At 56.9% G+C, this 8,789-nt stretch overlaps 3 protein-coding genes across 3 annotated transcripts in view; 2 read left to right on the top strand and 1 right to left on the bottom strand.

Annotated features, from left to right (window-relative positions):
- The window catches only part of VDAG_05776 (molybdenum cofactor biosynthesis protein 1 B), a gene marked incomplete at both ends in the record, with an annotated part of 2,359 nt that extends 754 nt beyond the window's left edge, over positions 1-1,605 (bottom strand). Inside the window, one exon of the mRNA XM_009655173.1 lies at positions 300-1,605. Coding sequence (XP_009653468.1) covers positions 300-1,605 — 1,306 coding nt within the window. The remainder of the gene's footprint in view (positions 1-299) is intronic.
- Positions 1,606-2,330: 725 nt separating this feature from the next.
- On the top strand, positions 2,331-4,091 carry VDAG_05775 (uncharacterized protein; the record flags this gene model as incomplete). The annotated part of the gene is made up of 4 exons (XM_009655172.1): positions 2,331-2,355; positions 2,427-3,283; positions 3,391-3,701; positions 3,875-4,091. The coding sequence occupies 4 exons, from the start codon at positions 2,331-2,333 to the stop codon at positions 4,089-4,091; spliced, it is 1,410 nt and encodes a 469-aa protein (XP_009653467.1).
- Positions 4,092-6,075: 1,984 nt separating this feature from the next.
- VDAG_05774 (uncharacterized protein) lies at positions 6,076-7,535 on the top strand (the record flags this gene model as incomplete). Its single annotated transcript, XM_009655171.1, has 4 exons — positions 6,076-6,156; positions 6,231-6,369; positions 6,424-6,641; positions 6,699-7,535. 4 exons carry the CDS (start codon positions 6,076-6,078, stop codon positions 7,533-7,535), a joined length of 1,275 nt encoding a protein of 424 aa, XP_009653466.1.
- Positions 7,536-8,789: the final 1,254 nt, after the last annotated feature.

Raw genomic sequence — 8,789 nt, 5'->3', positions numbered from 1 at the left:
AAGAGCGACCAGTTGATTCTGAATCTACAACCAGCTATTTAGCTCCCTTCATGTAAAAAATCCCTTCATGTAAAAAAAAAAAAAAAAAAGAAAAAAAAAAGAGAGAAATCATTCATTTGTTCATCAAATTGAGCCCCTGAGCTGTGCCTATGCTCGTGCCAACGCCACGTCTACACGGCATCGTTCCCCCATCCCCCCTGGAATTCCAGCACACCCCAACGCCGTCTCATGCAGTGACCATCCAAACATGTGGAGAGAGAAAGGGGGAGAGTGAGAAAAAGGTATAAACCATTACCCACCTATCAAGATCATGGGCCGGTTCTTCATGTGCTGCAGATTCTCCATGCCGGCGTGCTTCTCCTTCTTCCGCTTGACGGCCATGCCAATAATGTCGAGCAGCTCGGCCTCGTTGAGGGCGGTGCCCAGCGGCTGATCCGACGTCGCGAGGCCCTGGCGCCTGTCCATCTCGATCTGCTTCATGGCCTCGTAGGCCTGCTCGTCAATGGGCTCGCCGGCGTTGGACTTGCGCAGGATGTCGCGCAGCGAGACCTCGGCGTTGCCAAAGAGGCACACCTTGAGGTTGCCGTCGCTCGTGACGCGCAGGCGGTTGCAGGAGCCGCAAAAGTTGTGCGTCATGCTCGTGATGAAGCCGACGCGGCCGGCAAAGCCGGGGACGCGCCACGTCTTGGCCGTGTCGTTGCGGTGGTCGCGGACCTTCTCGACGGTGGGGTGGGCGGCGCGGATGACGTCGAGCATCTCGGCGTAGCCGAGCATCTTGCCCTCGTTCCAGCGGTTGCCGTCAAAGGGCATGTACTCGATGAAGCGGACCTCGACGTCGCGGTCGCGCGTCATGTCGACAAAGGGGACAATCTCGGCGTCGTTGCGGCCGCGCATGACGACGCAGTTGATCTTGAACTTGAGGCCGGCGCCGGCGCGGTTGAGCTCGAAGATGCGGTCGATGGTCTTGCGCACGGCGGCGAAGCCGTTGCGGCGCGTCATGATCTGGAACTGCCAGGGGTCGAGCGTGTCAAGGCTCAGGTTGATGCCCGTGAGGCCGGCCTCGACCATGGCGTCGAGCTTGCGGTGCAGCGACAGGCCGTTTGTCGTGAGGCAGAGCTCTTTGAGGCCGTGGGGCCGCAGGGCACCCAGCTGGCGCATCAGGGGCACAATGTCGCGGCGGACGGTGGGCTCGCCGCCGGTGAGGCGGATCTTGGTGACGCCCTGGTTGACAAAGACGGAGGAAAGCATGACAATCTCGGGCGTCGTCAGAATGTCGCGGCTCGGGGAGAGTGGCACGCCCTCCTCGGGCATGCAGTAGACGCAGCGGAGGTTGCAGCGTTCTGTGACGGAAATTCGCAGATAGTCGTGCTGGCGACTGAAGTTGTCCGTGAGAAAGTCGGAAAAGGGTTTGGCATCGCGAAGGGCGTCACGACGATTTGATGTGGAATTCGCGGGAAGGGCTGGATGAGGCGCAGGATCTGGTGTCACAGACGGCGTGACGGCGGCAGCCGTGGTCAGGCATCTTGGCGTCGGCTGCCGTCTCGAGGCTCTGCAGCCTACGAGTGAGGCCCGTCTCCAGATGGCATGCCTCATGATGGTCGTCATTCGGAGGAAGAGGATGAGGAGAGTGAGATGAGTTGCCGCGGAGCAAGGGATAGGCTTCCGAGCTCAAGTCATCCGTGCAACGGGGCGCCCGGATGATCAGGCGGGCGTGTCGCTGGTCGATGGGTTTAAGGAACAGCACAACACAAAAAAAAACAAGAGAAAGCCAAATGATAGATGGGATGTGGAAAAGATGCAATTATCACACTGATATCATCATGTCGTGTCGTTGAATTGAGTCAGAAATGGCTGTGGCGATAACGTCTCCGCGCTGGAGGGCGCAGGGTCCACTGATTTGACAGCCTTGGAGGGGTTGCTGAATAATCGGGTCACTGTGACACGCCTGGCGGAGAAGGAACGGAGAAGGCCGCTTTCCGCTTTCCGCTTTCCGGCCGGAGGGGCTCGGTGGGTCTTTGGCGATGGGTTCGGTGATTCGGTGAGGTGGCAGGTCGATGAATGGCAACTACCCCGCGCTAAGCTCAAACTGGCAATCGGTCAATATTTGGTTTCTGTCTCTCGACAAGCAGTGACCGTTTGGGTGTCTCTTTCTCTACCTACCAAATCAATGTTGAACCATATCCGTACCTCTGCCAGCCAGCACCAGATACCGTACATCTCGTCCAAATAGTCTTCGTCGACAGCCTTGTCCTTGCCATCTGGGCCATCTCTCTGTATCTCCTGTTCATATCTCGCTCTCGTGCGTGCTGCCTCCTGCGTACCACATCGCAATGCATTTCACACGCGCCTTCAAATGTAGGTGCAACATGCAGCAGATGCTACCAGGCTGGCATCCATCACACGCACGGCACTAAACGAATTTATAGCATCCCCACATTGTATCGCAAGTCCCGACGGGACGCTCGTCGCGACGCTGCTCTCTTCCAAAATTAACGTCCGGTCGGTCCAGAGCCTCGAGACGATCAATACCATCGCCCTTCCGTCCGACATCGCAGGGCCAGTCTTTGCCTTCCAGTGGTCACCGTCATCGACCAAGCTTCTGGTGGCTCTGGCTGAGCAGATCCATGTCTTCTCTGCCGTCCGGGAAGGGTTCCATGCTACCCTGCGCGTCCCCGCGTCGGCCACATCACGACCAACACTGATTCAGTTTGGCGCCACTGACTCTGAGGTCTGCGTGTCCACCCAGTTTGGTCTCAAATTCACCATCTTCGATCTGGCCGCTTCCAGATCCATCGAGATCAACAACCCCAAGTTCCACCACGCCTCATCCGCCCCACGAGGCTTCTCCTTCCGCCCCGTGACTTCGCAGCTTGCCTTGCTGACCCGGGTCGCCGGCAAGGATGTCATCAGCATCCACAACCCTGTCTCCCGGGAAGTTGAGCGATCATGGAGCCCCGAGACCGTCGATGCGCAGAGCCTGCAGTGGTCGCCTGATGGTCGGTGGCTTGTGCTTTGGGAGTCGCCCTCCCAACAGCACAAAGTCCTGTTCTACACGCCCGATGGTCATCTCTTCAAGGAATGGTCTGGGCCCTCGGGTTTCACCAGCGACGTCAAGGATCACGACCTTGGTGCAGGTGTCAAACTTTGCCACCTCAGCTCCGACGCCAGTCGGGCTGCCATATGCGACTATACGCGCCACGTCTACATCCTCGACTTGGCAGCCGTGACAGACGCCCTCAGACTTCAACACCCAACCCTCATCGTGCCCAAGGATACTGTACAGGTCAGTCAGTAGCTCAGCCCCTCCCTTTCCCCGTCTCGTGTGCTGCGTTGTCGGCCTCAGACTGGGGGGGCGAGGACTCATGTGCACCTCACTGACAGGTACACTAGATATGGCAGGAACAAATCACCTTCAGCGAGACGGGTCTTCCCGCCCACTCCTTCGTCAGAGCCACACAAACCGTAACCGCCCCCACTCGCTCAGTCAACAGCACCAGCGGCAGCAGCCAAGAGGCCAAGACTGGCTGTGCAGCCGTCTCTTTCGATTCGTCCACGGTCCTTGCTGCCACGAAGATGGAAGACTCTCCTAGCACTCTCTGGATCTGGGATCTATCCTCGTCAGAGTTGCGAGCCGTGCTCATCTTCCACGGAGACGTGTCGACTTTTTTTCCTGGCATCCCACCATCCGCGAGCTCCTCCTTGTGAGTTGCGAAGGGGAAGGCTATGGTGGCCTACTCTTCACCTGGGATCCGTTATCGGATGGTCCCCGGGCCGTGGACTTTGCGTCTCGACTTCCCCCCACCTCAAAGTCCGTTGGCAAGCCCCGGGTAGCATGGGTCACTCGACCAGGCGAACCGCCAGTCGTACTCTTCAGCGACTCTACGCACACCGTGCTGGCCAGTCTTGGAGACTCGGATGAGCACCCAGCCCCGTGGCAAGATGCCCACGCCGGTGACGCGACGCTCGACTCGAGCAGGGTTGACACGCCGTCAGGTTTCGGACATATTCAAGGCCTGGAAGTGACCTCGTCCGGTGTGACAAATGAAGACCTGTCAGCCATGGACGATACCTTCTCTTTCAGAAAAATCTGAAGACCAGACAGGACACCACTACCCTGTCGAAATGAAATGCTAGGCATGTAGCCACAGTACAAAACCATGGCTCTCTGCTTAAAATAAACCCAGACACACGGTTTGACATCCACGTCGGAGCTGTTTGACTGCCGCGGAAAACCAGCTTGCAGCCGCGATACTTGGTTGCGATTTGCATCCGAAGGCGCCTCATAACGTACCAGCCACCAGGATTGGGCGCTGCTCGAACTCAACGGTGGGGAGATGTGCAGCGCATGTACAGCACTGCATGAGGCAAGTGGGTAAAGGAGCGAATCTCATCCGCCGGGCGGGAGAGGCTGCATTGTGAAGTCTTGAGTGGGCACTACATGGTACATCATCGAGCAGGGCACCGAGGCCACGGCGAGATGCGGGCCAGCCGCGGATTGATTTGACACTCTTCATTGCTGCACTCTGCTTGCGGAGCCGTCGCCGGTTCCAATGAGAACCCCAGCATATCCTTCTGTCAGATACGACAGAGAACTAGTGTGTCGTTCCGCAGCCGCTGGCTGGCTAGTTAATGTGGCTTGGCCAAAAGAAACCATGGGCAGCCGTTCTGGCGCGTGCGACAAATTCAAATGGGCCGCATTAGTGGATGCAAGTCTATGGAAAGATGATGGGCAGCAATTGTGATTGCCAGCACGGCAACATAACTCGGAGAACACACCTCGGACGGGGAACCCATCTTTTACTGACCCATCCCACCTCGCGAAGCGATTTGTCGTGGATGTCTGAAGCGCCGGGACAGGGACTTGACTGTTGGCTTCACTGCAGTATCTGTCCCGGGTCTATCAACCAACCGACGAGAGCCAGGCCAATGTCAAATTGAGCCTCCCCCCCAAGTCATGTTCTTGGCAGCTTTAGCTTTCGGCGCGGACGTGGTGGGACAGCTCCCCGGCGTCGACATCCCCTGTTCGCACGACCACCAAGTGTTACCACACCTCGATCCCTCGGCTGTCGACATTTGCATGGCCAACACTGGCTGCCGTCGGAAGGCTCGTATGGGCGCAAAGGGGAGTCCATGAGCCCGGTCCGCGGATTCCAGATTGGGCCAGAACTTCGGCTGAGCAGACAGCCGACTGCGGTCATGACGCACCTGCGTTGCATGCTGCGTTGCAGGGCAGCCAATATAACATTGCGTAGCTGGCTGAGAATCCAGACCTAGTTATGCAACGCCCTTCGGCGGCAGCAGTCAGGAGTCGTGGTTTGGGGGACTCTGATGGCGTCTCTCTGCATTCTCTATGGGGCTATGATCGTCTGCAGTGCAGTACAAGCAAGGTCCACTGCATCCAGGACAAGGTCAGTACATGTACTATAGCACGCGACGCCCCTCCACCTTGTGCATGGTGCGCCTGCCGATGTGTATGCTGATGGCGGCTGGCAAAGAGGTAAGCGTGTGGACGGGCATTTTGCAATCATCTTTCAGAATATTGCTGCCTTTACCTAATGGAGACAACAGGATCTTCAGTCCCCCGGGGCCAAGGCTGCTCTCCCGACAGTTTGAACCTGCGCGATGCACGGCTTCCCGGCGTTGGCTCCATGCCGTCAAAGCAGTCTAGCCAGAGCAAGCAGGAGTTGTCACTCTATTGGATCCCAAAGGCAATCAAGAACTCTCACAAACCCTGCTAGGTCATCTTGCTGATGTGTTAATCTGGGGCTGGGTCAATGGTCTTATAAAGGATGTGGGTTGGGATCATCCGCCTTCGCGATGCCATCTTTCGTCCCTCTACGTCTGGTCTTTTTCCTTTATCTGCGTTGTTTGCTATTCCCTGTCCAAGAGAGCAAACGGCCCGCTTGGCACCGATTGCGTCACAACTTCATCGCTGCTGTGCTACTGATCAAACTGCCTCGAGGGCCTTTGTCGTTCTTCTCGGGGTCGTACGAATACGAACACGCGAATTTCCCAGTCTCAGCGTTTGTCTCGAGTGTGTTTGGTCACTGTTCGCCCTCCCACCAAGCCGGAGCCATGACGAGTGCGGCCAACAGCGTCCAGCGAGACGTAGAACCCGGTTGCAAGACGGGCCTCTACTATATAACCATTGCCAATGTCTGTGGCCCCCCCCCCCCCAAAAGGAGACATGGCCCGACAATCTCATCAAACTGACACTGACGACAACCCAGTTGCCCTTTGGCACATCATGGCACGAGCTGAAGGACTGGCTACGGTACACCTGCATCGTCGAGCATGTTGAGATCTTCAACAGTAGTACGTCCGGCTGGGTCCGGGTCAAAGGAGAGGACAACTTTCGTCGAGCATTAGGTGAGCCACGTGGCGTGCGCACACTGCCTTGCTTTTCTGACACGATCTTCGAAGGACGCCTCAATCAGTGCGAGTTTGGGGGTCGATGCATCATTGCAGACGGACGCAATGCCACGGAGCGCATCAAGATCAAGGAGCTCATTGGTGACCCGTCGTCATCAGCGCCGTCGATCGCCTCACCACATGTACGCGGCATGTCGGTCATGACCTCGCCATCGTACGGAGTAGCTGTAAAGCCGCCGGCGACTGCGGGCCCTGGTCATCATGGCAAGGTAAGCATGCTGAGCAATGCATAGCGTGTGTAGGATTTTTACATTTTCTCTCTACAGTGGTCTGCTCGAACACCATCCACCGGTGTTCCATATTCGCCCTACTCGTCCGTTGAATTGCCAGCTCCGTATCACGCCGAGACCCCTAGGACGCCGTATTATTCCTCGTCCAACAGCACCACCGGGTACACCGATGCTGCAGGTGGTTACCCGTACGAGATGGAGCCGGCGCTCGGCGGTCGAGTTCGGCAATCCTCCTACGACTACCGAGCACAGCAGTACGCCATGTACGAGGGGCCAGGCTACGGCGACGAAGGGTCGTCGGCGGCGACTGGCGAGCACTACAGCTCCTCCGTATCCTCTGCAGGCCTATTAGTCACGGAACAGCGCAAAATCATCGTCAAACATCTCAGCTCGAGCTCGTCTGAGGACCAGCTGAGGAAGCTCATTAAAGCGTCCCTGAAGGTAGTCACGGCGGACAAGCACCAACTCCAACACATTGAGTTTCCGCGCGACAACGACGGACGTCTGAGGGGCCACATCTTTGCGACGTTCAAAACGCCCGAGGTGGCCTGCGGCATCGTTGAAGAGCTGAATGGCCAGCCCTTCCAAAGAAAAATCCTTGAAGTGCGGCTGACAAACGAGGGAGTGATCCGGGGGCTTGAGCAGCAGCAGCAACACCATCACGAAGACTGGGACAGCAACGGCAGCAGACACAAGGACAAGTCGAAAAAGGACAAGAAGGACGCGGACGGCAAAAGCAAGAGCAGCAAGACGTCAAAAGGACGCGGACACGGTGACCGATACGGTGACCGAGCCCAGGGCCCGCCCATCATCGCGAACGGGTCGAGTCGGGCGTCCAGATCGCCTGAACGGGCGAGGCGAAGGGCCGTGTGAGCAGGCGCGGCCCCTTCATGAGTGAGACGAAGGATGCAATGATCACGAAACGGGCGTCTATTCTGGGAAGGCGCGGGGTTTAGGTTCATGGTTTGCGGATTTGGCAACCCATTTCTTCTTTTCCCTTCGGGGCTGATTGACTTCTGCTAGTTTCACACGACTAATCAATCAATACGAATCTTCAAGGTTGGAGAAATGTCTGAGAGTGGGCTGACGAGCAAAGAAGAGCATGCAGGTTATGTGATGTTGTACATGCTCTGTAACACGCCACTTAGCCAGAACGCCCCTTGTATTGCTGCGTCTCCCAGCCGAGCAGTTCGCCCGTGCAGAAAGACCTCGCCAGTTTCCATTGGATGTGTCAAGTCCTGGGTCTCCGGGGGCATGCATGCATATATTGTGATTATGTGGTCGTATGTGTATGTATGTGTCTCTGTGTGACGGTGCTGGGGAGCCGGAACGGCGCCGCGGTCGTGGATGATCCCCGGAATGCAGGTTGAAGAAGGTGGGGTGAGAGTCAGGCAAAAGCCAGGGCCATTCCACACACCATCGGCTTTCCTCCGTCATGTCTTGGCTCGTCCTCCTTTGCCTGGCCTGAAGGATGCAGGGCGTGTGATGAGATGCCCAGCCCTGCTGCATAGCGCACAGGTCCTGGTGATCGAGAGGAGGTTAGGGGTGTGGGGATTTGACAGCTGGGCATGCAGCCTGTTGTGTTCCCCGAGTGACGTAGACGAGTCCAGGCTGACAGGTTTTGGGAGGGCGAGTTCGCCTACTACGCTTTGGCTTGACTGAGTGATGTGCGTTTGCGGGTTTGTTTGTGTTGTTGTGCATGGCTTTTGTGTAACCGACCCCCTTTTCTTCTTCTCTCGGCATGTTTAGGTTGGTACGAGTATCACTTTGTGGCAGAGAGGCTAAGGGTTGCTCTGTATGTGTGAAAGACAATGGGATGTGCATGTGATGACAACTCTAGATCTGCGAATCATGTCACATCGAAGGCAGCATGTCAATGTTCAGACCGGAAAGTCTATCCAACTAAGAGACCTTATCCAACATCATCCGAGAAATACAAGGCTGAGCACCGACCACCCCCTCCCAGGGTCCGTTCCTATGAAACTCCTCGTCAAGCAAACGTGACCACGCGCATTCATCTGCAGCTACATGGCAGCACCGCGAGACTGGACTCGTCCGCGTCTGCAGCCCAGGCCCGACTGCCTTTCACAGGCCATTCTGTATGAGGCTAAAAATGAGGATCAAAGC

This window comes from Verticillium dahliae, genomic scaffold, assembly GCF_000150675.1.
Source record: "Verticillium dahliae VdLs.17 supercont1.11 genomic scaffold, whole genome shotgun sequence".
Classification (NCBI taxonomy): Eukaryota; Fungi; Ascomycota; class Sordariomycetes; order Glomerellales; family Plectosphaerellaceae; genus Verticillium; species Verticillium dahliae.
Note: the sequence above shows the minus strand (reverse complement) of the source record. Positions and strands in the feature narration are given on the sequence as shown.